Source organism: Eptesicus fuscus, chromosome 15 (genome assembly GCF_027574615.1).
Source record: "Eptesicus fuscus isolate TK198812 chromosome 15, DD_ASM_mEF_20220401, whole genome shotgun sequence".
NCBI lineage: Eukaryota > Metazoa > Chordata > Mammalia > Chiroptera > Vespertilionidae > Eptesicus > Eptesicus fuscus.
In genome coordinates, this window is record NC_072487.1 from 40194926 (window position 1) to 40218947 (window position 24022).

At 43.6% G+C, this 24022-nt stretch overlaps 1 protein-coding gene across 2 annotated transcripts in view; it reads left to right on the forward strand.

Annotated features, from left to right (window-relative positions):
• Nucleotides 1-1515: 1515 nt before the first annotated feature.
• The window catches only part of PCSK5 (proprotein convertase subtilisin/kexin type 5), a 408183-nt gene continuing 385676 nt past the window's right edge, over nucleotides 1516-24022 (forward strand). For both annotated transcript variants that reach the window (XM_028146315.2, XM_008142067.3), the window contains exon 1: nucleotides 1516-2163. In XM_028146315.2, coding sequence (XP_028002116.2) covers nucleotides 1972-2163 — 192 coding nt within the window. In that variant the 5' untranslated portion in view covers nucleotides 1516-1971. The remainder of the gene's footprint in view (nucleotides 2164-24022) is intronic.

Genomic DNA, 24022 nt, shown 5'->3' on the forward strand with positions numbered 1-24022 from the left:
GTGCTCAAAAGAGATGTGTTGAATCAGTCAAATAAATGAGTAAAATATGTGCCCTTCTGCAAATGATATAGTTTTTCTCTGATCTTCCACTTAATCAGTAATTGGGGGATAATATTATTTGGTGGTGTTGTTCGTTTTCAAGATTAAATAATATAGCATACTTTATATGTGTAAATGTCATAAAATAATTTTATGAGTTATGAATTCAACTTATGCATTTTATGACCTTTAAATTTATGAAAATTGAGTTTGCAGATATGATTCAGGTGAGGGGAAAAGGATGGGGGGGAGAGTAAAGCCCAAGGCAGATAAAAGGATCATTGCCCAAAGCCATAGGTGTGAAGGTTAATTAATCTCAAATACATTTAACCAATGCTTAGGAAAAAAGATAGGGGGATTGGAAAAGGAAAGGGGAAAAGGAGGGTGGCGGAGTTAGGGAAATAGTGAATACTTTTAAGGTCAATGAATTATTTCATAAAGGGTACATTTTCTTTTCACAAGAAATAATCCTGTGCCAAAAAAGGCGGGGAGGTTGATCAGCAGAAGGGGGTTAATCTGGTGCAGTCACCGCGCTTGATGCAGTAATGAAGGCAGTGTAGTCACGTATTTCACCTGGACTTCCTCCGTGGTCCTTTTTATATTGAAGTCTCTCACTGTTTCAGGGCCGAGCTTGGAAAAGTTGGAAAACTTTTCCCTTGGTGAGGGAAAAATAAATAAATAAATAAATAAATAAATAAATAAAAAAGCCCGCATCAGACTGAATGGAACGAATGAATGAAGTTATTCCATTGGCCCTACATCTCCATCCACTTCATACCAAATATTCATAGAAACATCTTTCCTCAGTTCCTTAGCTGTAATTCTGCTCTCCCGCGGTGTTGCCTAGAATCCGATGCACAGATTTCGAAAGTCAGCAGGCAGCAGACTTGGCTTTGGAGGCGCCGTGGTTGGCTTTTGCAAGAGTAGACGGGCATACGTGCTGTGTGGTAGCTTCTCCCCGGAGCAGAGTGTGTAAAATAAACAGTTGCTGAAAAGCATGAAGAATTAACGAAGTGAAAATCTAGGGCTATTTGTTGGCAATTGACACGCAAGTGACCTCCTTAAATACTTAGTTGTTTAAGGTTCAGAGTGAGGATGAATGAATTGTCCGGGGCGCTTGACTCGAACCAGCTTGTAAATCTCCGTAGTCTTTGGGGAAGTGGCAGTAAATTAATACAAATTTAGGAGGGAGGAGAGAAAAGGGGCTAAAACCAAGATGTCTACACCAGAGCTCTCCTCCCAGCCCCTTGGAAAGTCTCCCTTTTACTGCCCCGACCCTGGAGGTTACAGCCTAGAAAACCCGGCGGCGCTAGGACCTGGCTGGCGTCTGGCTGTGGCCGCTGTCGGGCGGGCAGGCGGAGGAGGGAGAGGAGGGGGGAGATGTGGGGAAAGGAGGGGTGTTAAGGGGGGCGGGGGGGAGTCATTTATGCAGAGCAGGCGCTGCTGCCATTGCCGCTCACTCTCCCCGCGCGCTGTTTGGAGCCGGAGGGAGCGCAGGGAGCAAGCTAGCGAGCGCTCGGAGCCCGGGCCAGCAGAGGGGGCACCCGGCCGCTGCCTGCACCGCCGCCTCCGCCGCGCTTGGGGGCCCCGCGAGGAGCGAGGGCGAGTCGAAGAGTCCGGGAGCCGAGCCCGGCGAGACCCAACTGCGGGAGGGCGCCCGTCCGGCTCTACCGCCTCCAGCGCGCGAGCGGGAGAGCCCCCCGCCGATCGCCCCGCGGGCGGGAGAGCTGGGAGCGCAGGTCCCCGCAGCCCCAGGGATGGTCTAGCCGCCGGCGCGAGGCTCGCTACTCGGCTCCCTGCTGGGGCTCGCCGCCTCCCGCCGATCTCCCCGGGGCTGCGAGCCGGGGCGGCCCAGGCCGGAGAAGTTAGTTGTGCGCGCGCCGCGGAGTGCGCGGAGCGAGCGAGCGAGGAAGGCTGCGGAGCTCGGGGGCCATGGGCTGGGGGGGCCGCTGCTGCTGCCCGGGACGGCTGGACCTGCTGTGCGTGCTGGCGCTGCTCGCCGGCTGCCTGCTCCCCGTGTGCCGGACGCGCGTCTACACCAACCACTGGGCGGTCAAAATCGCCGGCGGCTTCCCGGAGGCCAACCGCATTGCCAGCAAGTACGGCTTCATCAACGTAGGACAGGTAACGACCGGCTGGCCGGCCCTCGGCCCTGAAGCGGCCCGGGAAAGGGGGGACTCCCCTTCAGCAAGCAGCACGCTTCTCGTCCCCTCCTCTCAACCCCCCTTCCCCCTCTTCCAGATGTGCTCTCGCAGCTGTTCTAACTCTTGAGCGATGCTCTCTCTCTCTCTCTCTCTCTCTCTCTCTCTTTCTCCCACCCTCGTTCTCTTACACACATACATACACTCACTCCCCAAAGTTGCTGGGGTTTGCGTTTTGTTTACTAGTTTCTTGCAAGCCACGAGGGACAGGCAGGGTCTCTGGAAAAAATCACGAACGTGCATACAGCCCCCGTGGTGGTCTCTGACCCGACCGGACCTGTTAACCTGCAAAGTCGGGGAGCACTAGTAGCCCGAGCTCTCTCTTTTTTTTGGGGGGGTGGGGGGGGGTAGTTGAGGTAAGCACGCCCCTGGTGCCGGCTCCTTGTGGTTTCCTCGGGCCGGAGTTAGAGGGAGGCGGGGAAGACGAAGCCTTTCCTACTAGGACCTGAATTTAGCCCAGAAAGAAGTTTCCTCTTTTTGAGCCGAAGGGATGCTGGGCGCGGGAGGCGCAGGAGGCGCAGGAGGCGCAGGGACTAGAGCTGGAAGAAAGGACGGAGCTGGAGGGAGGGAAAGGGGGCCGGGCCCGGGGTGAGCGCAGATTTTGGGGCAGCCCTCCCGGCTTCTTGGCCTCTTGCGCGGGATCTACTTGTGGGCTCCCGGAGAGGGGGTCGGAAGGGGAGGTGGGAAACCTCCAGGACCCGCTGACCGGATTCTGCTCTGGAAAAACGGCGAGCCTTCCCCGAGAGGGATGTGCGGAGCCGGGAGGTGGCGCGGGGCGAGAGTTGGGCGGGCAGCGGGGCGCGGGGTTTCTTATGGGGTACCTCTCCAGGGCTCTCCGCAGAGCTGCCCAGCTGGGGGACAATGGATTGAATGGTGTATGGGGATGGTCGTTAGCGCAACAGATTTGGAGGTACCTGCGGGCTAAATGGTCTTGGCTTCCTCTGTCTCTTTCTTGCAAGAAATGGGATGGAGAGGGCGGTGTAAGCGGGTCCCAGAAAGTGTCTCGCCCCACCCCCAGTCACTTCCCCCGGGACTGGCCGGAGGAAGAGGAGGCCCTGGCCAGACCCTGGGGAGACTCTGCTGTGATTGGGAGGCGAGGGTGGCGGGGCGCCCTCTTAGGAGACGGCTTCTGGGACTGCTTGGGGAGGCGCGCGCCCTGCAAGCCCTGCCAGGGTGAAGCGAGAACGGGCCAGCGGATGCCGCCAAAGCAGCAGAGCACAGGCCGTTTCTGATGCCCCTGAGCTCCACGTCCAGGAATGTGAGCCCTGGAGCCCGGGGACTGTGAAGGCAGGGCTGCTGTCCTGCCTCTAGAAAGAGCTGGGGAGCGCCTGTGGGGTTCGGAGCTGGGGGAGCGCAGGTCTTAACACTTGCTGGTCCAGAAGGAGGACTCGTTCCAGAGAAGCCAGTCTTGTGGAGGACTGAGACCAGGGCCAGGGGCACAGTCTGTATCCACCCCCTCCCCACCCCACCCAGGTACACACCTGGAAGGAAGTCAGGGAAGCCAGCCAGAGTTTGTTGCCCGAGTGTCTGTCATCTTCAGGAGAATTCAGTTCAAAGGACCTGTTAGTTAGGACTCTTTTGTCATTGGTAGAAAACACTGAGCCTGCTCCAGTCTTTTTTATATGAGCTTAAAGTTGGGTGCTGCATGGGACTGGGGGTGTCACTGGGAAGGCTAACACTGGAAGTAGCTATGCTAACCTTTCTGGGTTCAGCTAACATGGAGCATCTTCCATATGCCAGGCGTATTTGGAAGAATAAGTTCTTGAACATACACTGCTTTCATAATCTAAACCAAACGACCATTATTTCCGCGTGGATTTTACTCCACATGGAGCAAAGAGGAAACCAAGGCTGGAGAAGTGGACACGCACAGGGTCACCCAGCTATGATTCAGACCTAGGTCTCTCTGATCCAGGCCTGTTCCTGCTTGAATCCTGCCTTTTAGAGACTCCCTCCACCCCATGGAGGGAAGGAGGAAGAAAGCAAAAGCCCCCTCTCCCTGAATTCTGATTTAGTGGCTCAGTGGACTAGACACAAACATCTAGTCTTAATTCAGACACACCTGGACTTCTTGAGTCTAAGAAGCTTCATGACTTGCAAGGACCAAAAGACCTGTATCTAAGGGAACTCTATGTTAGATACTGCAGAACCTGGCAGACAGAGGAGCTTTCGTCCCCGAACCCGCTTTTGAACAAGCACATATTGCAGTGTCCTGCAACCTCGCCTGGCTTTTTGCAAAGGGCTTTCTACCATGGCTTTTCACTTAAAAAGTAATACTAAGAAAGTTTACATACACATCATGCCGAACACTATTTATGGTGCTTTTACAAGGCCAATGAGGAAATTTAGGGCTTACAGAGGTTACTGAGGACCCCTTGAACTGAAGCCATAAGCAGTGTAAAAAGATCAGCTATTCTTACAGTGTCAAGCATTTCCTTTGTAGATCAAAGGAGAGGAACCCTATGCTAAGTCCTTGGGGTGGTAAATTGAGTTCACACCTGCAATATCATTGCACTGTAAGGGCCAAATGTATTTCTTATCCATTCTTAACTGCTCTGCCCTTTTAACACTTCAGACCTCTTTTTGTTATTCTTTCTTTCCATCAACAAACCAGCTGTGGTTCAGTTGAGGGCAGTAACTAATTTGCAAAGGCCCCTGGAATATTCTCCTTTTTTTTCCCCATTTGGGCTTGGGGTTCCCTCCCCATGTGTCACAAATTGAACGGAGGCCTGTTATTGTTTCTGAAGTCCTGGTAGTATTTTTGAGATCTTCAGTATAATATTTTAGGTGAGGAAGGCAGTGAGTTTTCACCACAGTATAGGTGCAGTTTTGGCTATCAGAATGTCAGTGTGATGTTTTGCATAGCATCTTAGCATTTAAAAGGCACCAGAGATAAAGTTTCTGGCCTGGAGATTTCTACAGAAAAGAATAGGCGTGCCCCTTGTGTTCCTGAAAGATAGGATGTGCCGAGTAACACAAGAGCAAGCAGACTAACAAACTGGCAAACAGAACACGATTGACTTCCTGGAAGGAACAATAATGAGGGTGTTTTCCCCCCCTTTAGTTATAGAGATACATTATGTTTTCACATAACGTTTATGTTTTGTGAATGGTCGTGCCTTGAAATTCTGAAGTGATACTATAATTAGTAGTAGTAGTAGTTGTCATGTCAGCATACATTGTATTTTGCTTGGTTTCAGTGTCAGCTGTAGAATGCCCTGCCTCTTCCCCTATAAGTCCTGACTCCTAGCCCTCTGAGTATCTGGTATGATCAGCACCTGCTGGGCCAGCTGAGGGTAGGTGTGCCTGCCTGTTGGACTGCATGGGGATGGAAAAGAGGGCTTAGTCCTCCCTCACTAATTGTGTGCTCTGACCCTTTCAGCTAACAATGTAGTGATTAGAGAATAGACATGACCTAAAGGAATAAGACCTGACATAATGTTAATTATGAACCATTGGACTAAATCTACAAACCAGGAGGAATTAATTTCTGGTTATTTGAACCCAGGGGGAAGGTCCCCCATGAAGGTTGTTTGCAATGTGTAGTAGCCTCATTTGTCCTTCTGCAAATTGCCTCTGCTCCTGGATTTCAAGCTGAGATTGCCAGTAGCAGAAACCCCTTGTAACTTACCTTGAGTAAGGTTCCAGAAGGATAAAGCCAGATTCAAGCAATACTGGGGAAGATTTTCACCTGGCGTTCCCACTGAAAGCATAGACTTGGAAACTCCAATGATACCACGTGCAAGGTCTTTGAGAGCAGGCAAGTCATTGAACTTAATGGAGCCCCTGTTCCTTCATCTGTAAAATGATAAATCTCTGGATAATAGACTGAGTTGACTATGCATTGCCCAGCACATAGTTAGGCTGGCAAGGAAAGTTTTGTTGAATCTGAATGGGCAATAAGTGAGGTAGAAAGAAAGGAAGACATTATTATTTTTTAAATGGGAGATGCAAAAATGTGAAGATTGGAAGATTACCTTTTGGGTGGCTGAGTAAAAAGCTAAGTCAGAGCTGTGTAGACAGGGGAAATGGTTTTCCATATCTACTAACAACTTAAACTAGTTTTCGGTTGGATTCTAAATCATTCTGGCTGGTTTCCAATGACAGACAGTGCCTTCCTCTCAGGTGGCTCCTTGTTGTAGCCCGTTAAATATTAAAGGATAAACTTGCTGGAGATGGAAGAAAGGGAAGGAAAACATTGCAAGGTTGATTATTATATAAAGCATCTTCCTTGGTACATTATGTTAGACTATACTTGAATTTGTGTTTTGTTGAATCCCGAATGTAGTTTGCATGAGGAAAGTTAGAAGCAGCATTTCCAAATCAGTAGGAAGATTCTTGCTCAGAGATGCCCTGAAGGCCTCCCACTCTGCTGATTAATTTTGACCTGTGAGTTTGTGGGATGATTGAAAGGTTGATAAACAGTGGAGAGTGAGTTCTGGGTGCACATGGATGGCATTGGAAAAAGGGGTTATGGCTCTTCTGGTGGGTCCTATGGGAGTGAACTGTGCTCCCCTGGTTAAATCCTTAGGCATTTTGTAAGCAGAAAAGTAAGTTAATGTGGGAGTCCTAGGTTGATCCCTGTGTGATACATCTGGCTTTGCACGGGGCAGCTCTTCACGCCCAAGAACCTTGGCCCTGACCTCCGCTGGCCTCTCTCACATGCATAGTTCTCATGAGTAGGGGAACCTTTCATGAGAAAAAGCAGTGCAGAGTGCTTGGCCTGATGATGGCAGGTCTGTTGCATTAACCTCATAGGCTAGGAATGGCTTGTATGTGGCCATTGGGATTTTCGGGGTCTATTTGAAATGAAAAACTGCATTTTTGTGAGCCCCAAGGCAGCTGAATTTGCCTTATTGCTATCTTTCATGAGCTTGTATCCAGAGGTCCTAACCTTAAAGGTCAGCCAGAGAAGCAGGGTAGTGTGCTGGGAAAAGGTCCAGGGATGTCTGGCTCTTTGGTTAAGGGAGGGAGTCCTGACCCAGAAACCTCCCCTGGGCAGGGAGGGGTATTTGTGTTGTCGGTTCAAGTTATGTGAAGTAGTGTCTGGGTTTACCCAAGGCTGAAGTATCTCCAGGCATCGCTCTGCTTTGGGACTTGATTGCTTGGCTAATTCAGGTTGGATTCATTGACAAAGAAGCTGACTTTGGCTTTCTGAATGATAAAAACGAATGCTTGTAGACATTCATGCATGCTAGAGGATATATATGCATATATGTGTGTACATGTCTATAGATGTAAATCTGCTAATTTTTATTTTTATCAAAGTTAAATTTGCATATACTTTAGGGTGAAATTACTCATGCAACATTCTCACTAGTTTCAATAGATTTACATCTCTATATCTAAGGGTACTAAGAAGGAACAACTCTGCAGTTTGGGTTAATCCTGGGAAGTAAATGAGGCCAGGAAGGAAACAAGACAAACCCCACTACGGATCAGATTATACTCGTATAAGGCCGTACATGCATGCCTAGGCTAGGGAGTTTCAACATTATTATGTAGGACAAAGAGTTATATTAAAGGTCCCTGAAAAGGAGGCAGCAACCTACTGATTCAACAAACATGGGAGTCCACCATGTACCACATATAAGATATTCTCTGCTCTCGAGGAGCTGAGACATTTTTACCCATAACTATTGTTCAGCAAGAGAAATGGAGTTCTAGGCCGTAGAGTATGGTTCAGCCCTGCCCGGGCTTGTCCATTGTTAGCAGTGTGTATAATGAGCGAGAGGAGGCAAAGAGGCTATTGAGTTGGTAAAGATTATTGGTGACGAGCAAGAAGCTGTATGACAGTGGAGGTGAAATGGATTTGGAAGCTCTTACAGAGACGGATTCACTATGGCTTGGTCACTAAGTGGAAGTGGAACATGGAAAGGAAGGTGAAGATAACTGCAAAGTTTACAGCCATGGGACCAGGAGAATGGAGGACGCATTTGTAGAATTAGAACCGTCGGTGGGAGCATCGGTTCTGCCTTAGTGGAGTTGGTAGATAGGATGGCATGCGCATAGAAACGTCCATTAGGCAGAATAGAATTTAGGGTGGGAAAGAGGTGAAGACTGGCACTCATCCTCAATATCAGTGAAGCTGTGGAGGTGCATAGGATTGGGAAGAGATGAAGCGGGAAGAGAGAGGAGGGCTGAGGATAGAACCTAACGCGTTTCCTCTCAGGGGAAGATGCAGTCAGAAAGCTGCAGGAAGAATGGGTACCCCTTTATAGGGGGTACAGTAGTGAGAACTGAGGTAGAATCCAGAGAGATGAGAACGGAAACCCGGCTGAAAGATGTGGTGATGAGGCGGTTACCAGTGCGCTGCGTGCCAATGCTTGATTGAACAATAAGTGGGAGTTGGGGTCAAAGGGCAGAGGGAGTGAGTACAAAAGTTCTTATTGCACACCTGCCACCCACCTTTGTTCTCTCCCTTCATCTCTTTCTCATCAATGTATTGGGGTAGTTGGGATCACAGGTCTAGAACCAGTCCTAATGCTGCTACTTCCTAGTCAGGGGCCCTGGGGGCAAGTGCCTGAAGCTCTCTGTGCCTCCGTTTCTTCATGCGTTAAAGAGATCAAATAGTATTCCCCTGATGGAATTGTTGTGAGGATTAGTTCCAAGTAGTTAAATAGTACCTGGCACCTACTATACACTCAATAAATGTCAGTTATTATATCTTGGTGTTTTGTTTTTTTTTAACCAAGTTATAATCAGTTTTTACATACTGTTTTCATCCTGCTGTTTTCACTTAACATTTTATTGTGAGCCTTTTTCCAATGTTACTAAATAATTTTAGACAAATTTTGACAGCTGCGCAATTGAAAGCACCATACTATGTTATAATTGGTGTGACCATACATCATATTGTGCCAGAGATAGTCCTGATTTACGCCTGTGGTAAATCAGTTCATCTCCGTTGAGAATTTTTTTTACATCCCCTTTCACTTTCAAACATGTCTGAATTTGGAAGAGAAATGATATGTATGGTCACTCTAATAATATGTATATTTGTGTGTGTGTGTGTGCGTGTGTGTGTGTGCGTGTGTGTGTGTGTGTGTGTGTAACTGCACATCTATCCTTCCATTACTTGGTGAGCTCCTCTGGAGTGCAGGGTGGTGCCTTATTCCTGTTGTATCCCCAGCATCTAGCACAGAGGGTGGCATAGGACAAGCACAGTGGGCACTTGGATAGGAAGCCTAAAGGGCTTATGTAGGGAGGAATGGATTTGGAAAGGAGAGGAACACTGAGACTGAAGAGGAATGAAGTAGAGATTCAGGGGAGCCCAAGTTGGGGAGGAAGGGAAGGGAGCATGTGTGTAGAATGACCTGGATCTCAGTCACTTCAGAGGTGAAGGCCATCTGCAGAGAGAGAGTGAGCAGGGAGCTGGGTGAAATTGATACCTGGGTGTTCCAGTGTTTTGGAAACTTTTTAGGGAATCCTGATAAGAATCAATGATCAATGACTAGGAATTGCCAAATAGAATGAGGTTATTTGCTGCTTGAACTTAGTTATTGCTGAGTAACTAGTGGTTAAATGAAGGAGTGAAAAAAAATGAACCAATCTGTATTAATTTGTGGTATTGTTCCTAATGCTCAGTAATTTCCAATTAGAAAAGGATAAAACAGGGAGTTAGAATTACCAGAGTGGACGAGAAGGTGAAAAGATACTGTGGAAAGCTGCGGGTGGGAGTAGAGAAGAATGGTTCTTGAATAGAAGGAGTACCACCTTGAAATGCTTGACCTTTGTGTCCAGGCTTTAAGGAAGGTGATGAGGTAAAAACAGGACTGGACCAAAGGAATAGGGTGGGTGTAGGGGTTTGAAGTTCAAAATAAGATAGGAGGGCCAGTTTGGTAAGAGGGGTTGAAGTGGAAAGATGGGAAGCCATCCCAGAAGATGTTATTTTTCCCCCCCACCCCCGTAAGCTCTAGGTTAATGCTATTCTCCATGACGATAAGGTATGGATGTGCTGGTGGACTGACCAGATGGTGAACAGGTGAAGGCCAGCGGGGTAGATGGAGTTAAACTGTGAGGCTGAGAGAATGGAAGGGTTATCAGTTTGGATAAGATGAAGATTCCAGGTGATTTGTGGCGGTATATACACTAAGCAGATAAACATGAAGTCTGCTCCACACTTCAATTCTCCTCAGATAAATTTAGGTATTATCTCTCCTTTGCACATCTGCGCACTCTTATTTGCACTGCAGGTCCTGTATCAACTTAAGGGATAAAGACAGACACATGGGCGATTGCTTTCAACTCCCAAATGTGCCTTCCCATATTTGATTGACAACTGAAGATTGTGTTGAGCACTGAATATAGAGGGAGGGGTGTAAACAGAGAATGTGAAACCAGAAATAATATTTAAGGATGATTTTAAAATGGTATATGCCATGTCATACTTTATGTTTACCTCTACCTTAAGTTGTCATGTAGCTTCTTTCAGTTATAATAATTAAACCTATAATTTATCCATATGTCACGTATTCTGCCCTTTATGTACATACTTTTATATAGTAAAATGAAGCTAAATTCTGAACCTGTCTTTTATGTTATTAGTTTTCTGCCTGATAGGAATAGAGATGTATTTTTTAAAGTATGTTTTAAAACGTATTTATAGATGTCTCTCTATTATATACTATTTTTAGATTGCTCTATATAATAGACTGATTTTGTTGGCATTTGTATGTTAATCTGATTGTTAATTTAGGGTTAGCATCACAAAGGAAGCATTAAGTTTCTAGTTTAATCCTCTGTGCATTATCTCAGAGGTTATTTCTCCCGAATTACATTGTGGATACCATGCCAGCACTGAAACTCCTTAACTTTTATTAAAAGCACACATGCACACACAAACACACACCCTCATACACACACCACCTATGTGTCTGTGCTAAGTCCTTACGGTCTGATATTTTTGTAGGAAGCACTTCAGGTCTGGTATTTTTCTACTCGGCGAAGAAGCTCTCCCAGCTGTGAAAATAAGCCAGTTCTCTCCATATCGCTGTTCCCAGGGCTTATAACTTGTTTTAATTCGTTGAAGGTTCTCAACCAAAATAAGACCGGGCAGTGCTCTGCAATCTGAATTCAGTGCGGAGAGAGGAGACAATCCCAGCGCCCTTAATCTATAAGCAGGTATCCATAACTGTAAATGTAGAGGTATACTTGCTGACTTATCCCAGGCCTATTCTAGTTGTGGTGTTTTGTTGTGTGTTTTTCCTGTGTGTGTGTTGAGGACCTCATTCGTCAATTTAAAAGTTTTTCAAGAGAAAACTAAATTGTAGGCCAGTTACGATTTATTACAGCCTAGCTTCCAGCAAAACCTTTTTTCTCTGTTGTTTTGGTAACTCTGGGGCATCTTTCTATTTGGTTAGTGCTTGTGAGCCAATTGACCAAATGCTACATTCTTTGACTCATCACTGGATGATGTCATTGCTGCTGGGCTGGTTGGATAATGCTGAGAAGCAGCAGCAAACAGAATTCAACGGTGATAACAGGTGACTTGCATTCCCTCCTAGGATCTGCCCAGCCACTAAGTGGCCATGTACTTACGAGCTAGCTACAGGTTTTCTGTCTTAAAGGATTAGTCTTATTCATTGTTTTATTTTTAAAATAATTATTGAAGGACCCCCATCAAAGAAAGTAAAAAGATAAACCACAGAGTGGGAGAAAATATTTTCAAATCATGCCTGATGAGAGACTTGTATCCAGAATATATCAAGAATCCCTACACTCAGTAATAAAGAGACAACCCAATAAAAAATGAGCACAAAGGGTCTGAATAGACAGTTTTCCAAAGAAGATATACAAATGGCCAATAAACATATGAAAAGATGCTCAACATCATTAGTCAGCAGGGAAATGCAAATCAAAACCACAGTGAGATACTAGTTCACACTGACTGGGCTTGCTATAATCGGAAAGACAGATCATGGCAGTATTGGCAAGGATGGAGCAAAATCGGAACCCTCCTACCCCGCTGCCAGAAATGTAAAGTGGTGCAGCCATTCTGGAAAACAGTCCAGCGGTTCCTCAAAAGGTTCAACACAGTTACCGTGTAACCCAGCAATTCTACTCTTAAGAGAAATGAAAACATTTGTTCTCACTAAGACTTGCAGACAGAAGTTCATGGCAGCATTATCTATAAGAGCCAAAAAGTGGAAACCACTCAAATGTCTATCAAGTGATGAATGGATAAACAAAATTTACTGTATCTGTGGAATAGAATATTATTGGATGGTAAAAGTTACAACATAGATGAACCTTGAAAACACTATGCTAAGTGAAAGGAGCCAGTCACAAACAGTCATGTATGTATGGTATGATTCCATTTATATGAAATGTCCAGAATGGGCAAATCTAGAGAGACGGGAAGTGGTATAGGGGTCCCCTAGGGCTGGAAGGGTGGGGGGAATGCGGAGTGACTGCTAATGGGTATGCAGTTTCTATTTGGGGTGATGAAAATATTCTAAAATTGATGGTGGTGATTTTTGCACATCTCTGTGACTATACTAAAACCTTTTGAATAGTACACTTTAAGTAGGAGAAACGTATGATGTGTGATTTATATCTCAATAAAGCTGTTAAAAGTAGTTATGGAGTCCCTATTGTTTATCAGCCATTCTAATAGGCACAGTACTATAATATTTGTCTTTAATAAGCTTATACTACTATGGGAGCTTATATTATTATGGGAGGGAGTCAAACTATAAACTGGTAATGAAATGAATGAAATCATTTCAAATTACAAGTGTTGTTGGAAACCAAAATACATTTGTTGAGTAAAAAGTGACTGAAGGTAGGAGAACTCCTTTAGATCGGCTGGTCAGGGGAGGGGTCATTGAGGAGGAAATGAGCCGAGGCCTGGATGTTCTGAAGGAGCCAACCACCTGGAGGTGGGGTGGGGAGGTCCAGGCAGAGGAGAAAGAGCCAAGTGCAAAGGCCCCAGGGGAAGAGAAAACTCCTGGTCAAGTTAACACTGAAGAAGTGGTTGAGCTTGAAGTTGGAGACGATAATCTTAAAGTTTCATTTTGGTGGTGCCATCTCCCTTTCAGAGGCCACCAGCAGCTCCCATTTGCCTACTGTGTTTAACCTTTTGCACTCGGATGTCGAGTGTGACTCGACACGGTTGGCATCGGTAGCAGCTTGTATGTCGAGCCACACTCGACACGTAGTTTCACTGCGGGGGGAAGGGGGATTTTTGTCTATTTTTCCAGTATCTTTTCTTGTTTTCATTAGCATGAAAGGACAAGTAAAATGTAAATGCCGTCTCAACTGATGGCAAAAAAGAAAAAATGAAAAACTGATAACGCATGTGAAATTTATTAGGAAACTAGTACATGATCTTGTTGGAGAATTCAGAGATGGTACACTAACTTCCAGGGGTAGATTATTATCCACTAACTTAGAGCAACATTTAGATGGAAAGCTCCATATAATCACACCTCACCCTAACAAAAAACACAGAGAGTGTGTTGTTTGTTCTAACAGAAAAATCAAAGGAGGAAGAAGAGAGACGATTTATATTTGCAAAACATGTGAATGTAAACCAGGTCTTCATGTGGGTGAATGTTTCAAAAAATATCACACCATGAAAAATTATAGAGATTAAAATTACTCTTTGAATGTATCAATAATTTGAAATATAAAAAAATCCAAATAAATAAGTTTGTATGAAAAGAAACTCCAGTTTTTTATTCTACTGCCGCGCTTTGTAAAATCTGGGGTATTTAAAAAATTAAATCCCGAGTAGAATAAAGGAATCGAGAAAAAAGCAAGCGAGTGCAAAGGGTTAAACAGATTCCTTCTCTGGGTTTTCAAGGGCAACTACTCGTCTTGGAATACTTTTATCGTCTCTCCAGCTCTGTCCTTAACAAAGCCAAACTGGACTCCTCGTTGAGATATTATACTCAATGTTTTCTCCTTTCCGTGCCAATCTTTCCGCCTGGAATATTCACTGACCTCTTGCTCTTCTGGAAATTCTATCTCTTCTTGAAGGCACATCTCAATGTCACCTCTGTACCTTGCTCTGGAAGTATAGGTATAGGTAAAATACAGGTATAGTTAGCTCAAAATTCTCTTAGGGAATTGAGTAAAGTTTTTCTCCCCTCCTCCTCCCCCCCCCCCCACCGCTTCTTTTGGGGACTTATTATTTCATAGCATGGTGTCTTGCTCTAGATAAATAATAATTAAATATTGGTTGACTCCTAAAGTATTTTTTGGCATACAATGTGTATGAAATGAAAAGTAAATCTGAACATTAGAGAAGAAATACAAAAAATTCTACTACCCAGTCAATAAGGAAGGCTAAGAGTGTGTGTGTTCTGTAAAGGAGTGTGGTGAAAAGTAGCAATCTAGGATTGATAAGTCATTTGTGTGTGGATCTAAAGTCCAGGGCTTCCCAGGAAATAGCCTAACCCTTATCGGACCTCGGCATGATCAGCAGGCTCATTCTCTCTGGCTTTGACTTCCATGAGAATTCTTGGTGTGACCGTCAGAGTACACAGTGTGACATTGTCTGCTCCGGTGCCAAGTTCCAGGTCATCGTAGGATGGGGATAGCTTCTCCGTGAGTCTTAGGGAACTCCAAGGGCCCTGGTGGCTGTGATCCTCTCCCAGGGGTGGCAGTGGAAGTCTTGTGTCCATTGGAGCAATGGGAAGAACAGCACAGAGTCTACCCGCCCCAGTGAAGGAATCGGTCAGTAAAAAGAGGTTTCAGACCACAGGCAGATTTTACTGTTTGTGTAGAATTAATGGAAGTAACAAAAAATAAGCCAAATTGGGTACACACAAAAGGTTCTAAGGCTCTGTATAATGTAAGCAGTAGAATCTTGTGATGACCAAAGACTGGTGGCAGTGCCTACTTGGCTTTCGAAGGGCCAAAACCCTGAAGTTAAATCTGCATGAGAGGAGGGATTGCAGACTCCCAGGACAACCTGACATAAATTAAGCCTTGCAGCTTAGTCCATAAGGAGCGGCTTCAGAAATATCATTGGAACAGGAAATAAGCTCAGGACACATAGAGCAGCTATCCCCTTAATTATAAAAGGAATGCTGCCTTGGTTGGGTGACATGGCCAGAAGCCAAGTCTCTCAATGGAGATGGGTCGTCCCATCTGACCTCTTTATTTTGATCAGATCTCAGTCTCAAATGACCAACCCTTCAGGCTCAGGCTGATGGAAGGAAAGGTGAGTTATATTTTCTGGGTCAGATGACAGGGAGATGGGGAAGCTGAGTGTTCCCATGCTTATACAGTCCAAGAGAAGAACTATTCCCTCCTCTCAATTGTGATGGTCTACTGTAGCTAAGCCATTTGCTACTTCTTTTTTTGGACTACTACACTAATCCTACCCATTCCCCATTGCCTTCCCCTTCAAAGTTTGCCACATAAGACAGATTAATTTTCTCAGGACCCACTGTGGTCGAAAAGACTACTTATTCTTCCTTCTCCCCCATCAATTGCCTTCTCTCACTCCCCCCTCCTCTTCTCCTTCCCCTCCTTCTTCCTCCCTTCTTCTCTTCATCTTCTGTCTTCTCTATTCTAAACATCATTCAACTAAACACTTTACCATTCTTTGCACCTGAACTGCCATGCCCTACTTCTCTGCTCCCACTCACGTAGTCCCCGCTGCCTGGACATCTCCCGTCCAGTTCTCACTGGTTCTGCAAAGCCCTTCTCAGATGTCACTTCCTCAAATTAAATGGCCTGTGGCTAAAACCGCCTTCGTTCAAACTCTCATGGAACTTTGCTGCTTTTTGCTGGCCTTTGACATTTTAATCTTGTATTCTGTATATATTTTATCTCCTCTGCTGGATGGAAACCCCTTAAAGAGGTTCATATGGCTCTTAGAGGAATGCTCTGCAGTTGAAATGCCCTCAGGAAACTATTCTGAACTGGATAAATGGCTGTGAGTAAACACAAGCAGAGAGTAAATGGAGACAATAGTATTGTCCACTGAATATTGCTGGTTCTCCACCTACCTATGTGATAGGATTGTATTCCCCTATTTTGGTGGTAAGCGTGGCCAGGTAACTTCTGTTGGCCTACGAAATGTGAGAAGTAAGACATGTCCCTTCTGTAACCATCAGTGCACAATTTTCTGGGAGCTCCAGGTATTAGCCTGGGTCCCAGGAGCAGCAGGGCTGGTGTAGACTAAGCAGTGTAGGCTAAGAGATGTGATGGAAGGGGGGAAGAGGATTCTGTGATACTCTGAAGAAGAACCCTGTAACTTATTAGGAAGACCTCAGTGATCTCCAGTATACATTTTGCTCATTATGTGAGCGATAATTATATGTGTTTAAAAAAATCAGAAGCCAGATAATAGGTATTTGCAAATGTGCCTTGCAATTCCATTGCTTAGAGATTTTGCATTTCCTGAAGAAACACACACACACACACACACACACACACACACACACACCTGAAGATCCCAGAGCTAAATTGCATTGTGTTGCTTCTCGCTGGCCTTATCAGCTCTGCAGGTAAGACTTGTTCCATGAGTTCAGATATAACTGTTCATGCCTTCTAAGCCTTTAGAAAATTGGGAGTATTTTTTCTCTTTTCCAAGAAGAGAGAAACTTAGTGTATTGCAGTTTGCCTTTTACTTTACTTCACCAAATGAAAATAACTTGCTAACTCTGCACCTTGAATCATTGTTTAATAGAGGACTTGCTTTCTGCTTGCCAATAGCATTTGCTTGTGCCTTTTCTAAGGCCCTCACTGTGCTTTCAGGATTACAGCACCCACTACTGCAGAATCTACCTAAATCCGCTACCTTTTCCTCCTGGACATTATGCCTTCATTGTTAGAGAACTGACTTTGCAAACATGTGGGTATCTATGCACTTGTGTGATTTATGTGATGTGGACACAGCAGGGAGCATCTGAGGTTTAAAACGTTATGGCCTGAATTTCCAACTGTTGAAACGAATCCAAAGCAGCAGATTTTTCTTCTTTGGCAGGACAGGATTGAAGCAACATGCAATGATTTGGTTCGCCGATTTGCGAGCTGTTAAAAATCGGAATTAACTCAAAACGAGGAAAGTAAGTGCTGCATAATGTGAAAAATATCCTCAAGGTCACATGTTGTACAGTCTTAGACAAGTTAAGTGCCGTTAATCTAGACCTATTTTGAATCAATTTGAAACACTGCATGTGAACATGTGGATTTCTTTTTTACTAAAATATTCTGTTACCAAAATAGTCAAAATCTTATTTAGTTCACCCTAACTCTGACAAAGGTTATAGTGAACCCAGAAAGTGCGTCTGCCACTTTCTTGTCTCTCAGCTCTGGAGGCCATCTCTGGCATTTCTTTCTTTCACTTGTGGGTGTTCCCTTTGCCATCATTTTGCCCTTCGACGTTCATTGCAGATGGCTTTAGAATATCTGCACTATGCCAAGTGCTCTACTGAGCCCTGGGGATGCAGAAGGGCACCAAATGCCTGGAAACTTGCATACTCACGTGGGAGTGGACCAGCTTGCTGCAAAGACAGTCACCCAAAACTCAGTGGCTTAAAATAGGAATTATTATTTTTAATTGAATTTATTGGAGTAACATTGGTTAATAAAATTATATAGATTTCAGGAATACGATTCTATAATACATCATCTGTATATTGTATTGTGTGCTCATCACCCCAAGTCCAGTTGCCATTTATGCCCCCCTATACCTTCTTCTACCTCCCCTGACAAATAATAATTAATATTGCTATGAGGCTGTTAACTGGTAGGTTCTTTGGTCAACTGATGGGTCAGGTAGGGCCTGGTTGGTCTTGGATGGCTTCATTCATGTTCCTGGTGGTTGGTGCCAGCTGCTTGCTTGGATTATGAGGGCCACTGGTCATGTGTACTTGGTCATCATCCAGCGGGCTGGCTTGGGCCTCTTCCCATAGTGACAAGAAGGCATGCAAGCAGCCAGAGAGAGAGAGAGTGAGAGAGAGGAATCCTCAATATGCAAGCTCCTTTCCAAGTTCTGCTTGTGTTCTATTTACTAACATCCTGTAAGTCAAAACAAGTCATATGATCATGCCCAGCTTCAAGAGGTGGAGACATGTACCTTACCCATTGATGGGAGATACAAAGAATTTGTGGCCGTGTTTTGCACATACCACAGGGAATTTGTTAATAAACAATTGAATAGAAAACAAAAAATATATCAGTTGGTGGTAAACGCTATGGATAAAAAGCCGAGAAGAGGGAATATCTGGAAAACGTTTTTTCCCCACTTGTAAACAGAATGACTAGGGAAATTTACATGAGTAACGATCTGAAGAAGTGGAGGTAAAGAAATGAGGTTTACAGATACCTGGAAGCAGCACATTCTGGTAGAGAGAACAGTCAGAACAAAGGCCCTGGCAGGAGAGAACCTGCTGTGTTGAAGGAATAGCAAGAAGACCAGTGATGCTGTGTGAGCAAGTTGGCTATCAGATGGACCAGAGCGGTAATGGGGGTGGGTTGGAGAAGTGAGGTAGATCCTGTAGGCCGGTCCTTCTCAAGTTTTAGTGTGCGTGTAAGTCACTTGGGAATCTTGTTGAATTTGTAAGGTCCCTAATTTAGTAGGTCTGGGATGGGGCCAGTTCTGACAAGGTCTCAGGCAGTGAGTGCTGCTGCTGCTGGTCTCGGGACCACACTTTGAGGAGCAAGGCTCTAGGTCTTTGCAGGTCGTGCACAGTAAGCATTTTGGATTTTCTCGGAGGGAACAGAAAGGCCATTAGCCAGTTTTGCACAGAGATGCAACCTGTTCTCTACTACGTGAAAGGACAAGGTAAATGTTTACGTTTAAATACATATACTTACATAGTGAGAGGGAATGGGACATCATGAAGTCTAATGTGGAAAAGAACATTGTCTGTATTTAGTGTGCCATCACTTCAGTCATCTAAATGCCCCTTTCTCCACAGAGCTGTTTCCTTTACTCTGTTGCTGAACAAGAAAGGGACCTGTTTATGGACATCTCTCAACCCTACCCCACTCCCATGCCAGATCCATTCTAGAAGGAACCAGCTCTGTCTCCTTGCAGTTATGCACATCCTCATCATTGGAATTCTTCTGACTTGGCCTTTTCTTGCCCTGATCCTCAGCTGCCTTGACTCAATGGCTCTCAATTCTGGCTCCACATTCCTGTGCCCTGGGACTCTTTAAAGATACCATGAGCGGTTCTGATTAATTGGCTTTGAGTGGGTCCTGGGTGTCGGTAATCTTCAATGAACAGCGGGGTTGAGAACAACTACTGGGCTCATTTCTTCTTCGTCACCGGATAGACTGGCTGTGTCCCCAGACTCTGCCTCTCTTTCCCCGAGGAATCCGCTTTCTCTCCACTCTGGTCTCAGCCTTCTAGTTTCATTACCATCAAAACATGGGAATCATTTGCTCATTTCCAACCTTATTTGCATTTTGATGATCCAGCCTCAGTAGTCAGATTTTGCTTAATTATAGCCTATCTGCATTTGGGGTAGGGGTATTTTTTGTGTAGTTACAAATATATGAGCATCTAAATATTTGTTGATGTTTCATGACACATATTTGTGCTTTTTTGTGTAATTGATACTGAAAGGCCCTGTCCACATGACAGATCTTCCGATGAACTGCAGGGGGACAGGACACCAGGAACACAGGCTGGAAGATCATTTAGCTCCAGGTTTCGTATTTACGCACTATCTCCCAATGAGCCTATAGATACAGTTTCATGCCTTGGCTGGACACTGAAATACAGCGCCCATTTAAAAACTTGTATCTCATGTGTTATTACATTTCACTACTTATAGTAAGCATTGTGCATTCTGAAACTATCTGGTGAATAGCATAGGTATATTTTGATAGTACATGTAAACATTTAAATAAATAAGCTTTATATTTTTAGCATGTATTCAAAATATGGAAATGGCCTGGAGTCTGAGTCCGCCTTGGAGAGGTCCTTCTGAAACCCTGCGTGATTTCTTAGAGTGTACCTCCCCTTTTAATGTAATATGTATGTATATAAGTCTTATTTGAAGGTCCTTTTTGTTCTTTAATGACTTCTGTTTTCTAATCAATGTAGGAAATACAGAAAAATGAAAGGCACTGCAAAATATTATCTGTAAATTGTGTCAAATTCGCTGTATCATCATGTACCAGGAATGACAAGTTAATGTGTCATTAACTTGTAACAGATTTAAACTAATTATTAACTCAACCAGATGGGCTTACTTGAGTGTTATCATAAAGAGCTCTGTGATGGGAGAGTATGACAAAGTTATATAAAATTTATTGCTTGAGTCTTGCTGGCTGCTGCATTCCATAAGGCACTGCCTTTTGCCCCCTCATCACCACGTCGGATTTGGTTATTCCTTACTGTTGGGGAAAAAGTGTGTGTGTGTGTGTGTGTGTGTGTGTGTGTGTGTGTGTGTGTGTATGGGGGGTATATTTTAATTAATGGTAGTTTATTTGTCTTGAAAGAAATGCCACTTCCAACAGTCCATGGCTTTGGAAGAGTCCTAATAATGTCTCCTAAAATATAAATGGCCCTCAGGTAGTTAGACCCATTGGGTTTTAGAGTTGTGAGCAATGGTGTCACCTAGTCCCCTCATTATAAAGATGAAGAAACTGAGGCCACAAATGAGGAGGTGTGGATAAAGGTATTTAGCAAACCTGAGTTCCAGTGTCAAGCTCTTATGATAAAAGAGAGTTACTTTATTAATGATGTCAAGAAGCTTTTCTAGTCATCTTGATCCTTTGTAGGATGTATATATAGTTCTTCACTCGTCCTTGCTAATAATGTTTGTATTTATCAGGACCAGTGTTTCTTTAGGAGACAATGTACAGGGTGGGGCAAAAGTAGGTTTACAGTTGTGAGTACGTGAAGCCAAGTTTATTCTTGTATTATTATTTATTAATCATTGTCGTATTTTGCCATACAAACAACTATATAAACCTCCGTTTGCCCCACCTTGTGTGTGTGTAAAATTGGTCAAGGGAGTTTGTATTCATGCAGCATATGAATAAATAACTTGATTTTCGAGGCAATCTTTTTTTCCTTGTTCTGTGAAAACCTGACTTTTATACCCTTTTATCTTGCTAAGAAATGCCAGATATCTTTTACTGATTTTGATACAGCGAAAGGTCAGTTCTACCGTGGTGGCTGTTTAGTAATAAGTAAATGATTTATCTAATGGCTAGAGCATGAACATCTTGGTAGGTCTTGGGAACCAGGGAAGTCTGAGGCTCAGATTGAGGGAGATGAACATAGTAATTATTTTCGCTTGTAGGAATATGGCCTTGGACTAAGGGGGTGCCTTTATCCATGACTGCAAGTTAAACTCAGCTTTCCTTGCCTGATATATTTGTTAAACGATGAGATGAAGGTTGGTTGTTGGGTACATCACATCACACTGAGCATGTGAGTTCCATTTATCGGCCTGTGAAAGGTCTGTACAGTAACTAAAATAACAGAATAGAGGCATACCAGCATATTTAATGTAGAAACTGAGAGTTCAATTGACATGATATCTTTGAGATAGGAGTAAATGCTTGTGACTCCCATTCTCCAGTTTGGGTCTTTAAACTTATTTCACAACTTAGCTACAGAATGTTGGCATGTTTGGCCTAAGAGGGAGGAAAACTTGCAAAGCCCTGTTCTTCTGCTAAATTGCCTGCATCTATTTGAGCAGTACAAATGTAGCAATCAGGCAATATCTAGTGTTTGGAACATTAAAATAATTCATGGATTAATTTCCCATCCTGTGGAAGCCTCAGAGAGAAGCTGAATATATATTAAAGACACTTACTTTTTCTTCATTTTACCAGATATGAGGTATCTGTCCAGATAAGGATATGACTTCAGTTACTGCAAAAATCTGTAAACATTGCAATGATTCTTTTGGTAAAACACTGTATTGGGTTTATATTTTATGTCAACAGTAAGTACTTAGGAATGATAGAAGGGAGATACTTAAAACTCAATCTACTGCACCGAGTACATTTTCTTAAACATCACTTCTAACTTTCTATTTTATGGATACAAACATTTACTTGGAGGGCATAATGGTTATTTAAACTCCTTTTTGGGGGTTTATTTGATATATATTTAAGACTAAGCAAGCTGCTGAGATAAAGGCCAATGGACTTTTTTATGTTAAGAAAAGAATTAAAAGCTTGGCATGTTAGTCTCAGTATTGTTGAGATAAAGATATTAATCTTAAAGTTAATCAAGTTGGAGCTGAAACTTTAATAAAAATTGAAAATATGACTCCAAGCATAAATTAGGATGTTCTTTAGCCTATTTAGGCTTCATATAGAATAGTGAAAAATAGCACAGAGCTTGGTGCTAGAAAAATCTTGTTTTTATCGCTTGCTCATAGGGTAGTGTTGGGTAAATTGATGGATTTAGCTGGGACTCAGTTTTATTATTTGGAAAATCAGAATAATAATTCTTATTTCACAGTACTCTTTCATTTACTCACTCATTCTAAAAATGCTTATGGGCAGTCATTATATGCCAGGCACTGTGCTGGGTGCAGGCAATATACAAAACGTTAAGTTAGTAAGAAAATAAATAGCTTGACGAGATGGAGAGTACCTGGGGAAGGTCATTTAGTAGAGAGGTCAGAGAACGCTTTTTCTGACTAAGCAATGTTTGAGTGAAGGTCTAAAAAAATGAGAATGAATTAGGCAACGAGAGGTTGAATAAAGGGAAATCCAGGCAGATGGGAAAGCCCGGGCACAGGTCCTGAGGCTGGAAAGGAGGCCAGTGGGGTTAGAGCACAGTGAGCGATGGGGAGGCGCTAGGAGAGGATGTTAGAAAGGTAAACAGAAGACAGGTCTGGTAGCCCCTCATAGACCCAATAAAGGCATTTTTTTATATTTTATTACAAAAGTAACAAGAAGTAATTGATCGGTTTTATAAAGCCGGATGAAATTACCTTAATTACTCATATAAAACGATGTATGGGAAAGCAGCTTAAAGATGGAGAGAGTATGTGTATGTGAGCCGTTAATTTTGCCGTTACATAGAATAAAACAAGAAGACAAAAACATGTGCCGTGATGAGTTACTTACCCTGTTTAGGAGGTTGTAAAATTCTTAAAGTGGGCAATCACTAATGGTGCTACAGCATGCCCATAATCCAAAACACTGGCATTATTTTTCCACGTTTTGGAGGTGAGGGGCAATGGCTCTACCTTGGTACTATTTTGCTTAACCTGATGTTCAAATTTGTTTTCTATGAGCATGCATCTACTGAAGAACTGCACGCCACCTGGGAATTAGCATCAGATTGAATATCTGCTCCTAGGTGACTGAAAGAGTAGCTAGTCCATTTGTGCAGAATTATGAATTTATAGTCTTTGGAAACCATACACAGATAGTCAATAAAGCAGTTCTCTGAGAGGAGCCATTGATAATTTAGTGCAAATAAAGCCTTGTTTTATATTTTGAGCCTATCTGCTGACATAATGATGATGATATTGGGACCAGTTTATTCATTTTCCCTGTGCTTGATGAACTCCCATTCAGGTGGATGAAAATAACATTTTTTTCTACTAAGACATTTCTTGAGATATCAAAACATTTTACTTGAAAGAGGAAGAAAAATATGATCTTAGGGCTTGAGATGTTTATTGAAAATTTACAAATCATTATTGAGCCTTCTATATGGAAAACAGAAGCTAAGGAGATATAATCTACATAACTTAGAATATGGCAAGACCTAATGTTTAGTGGAAGACAACTTTTAATTTTTAATAGTTACAATTATTAGTATGTATATCACCTGTGAAATTCTAGTTCTGAAATTTTATTCACTTGGGCATGAAATGAACCGA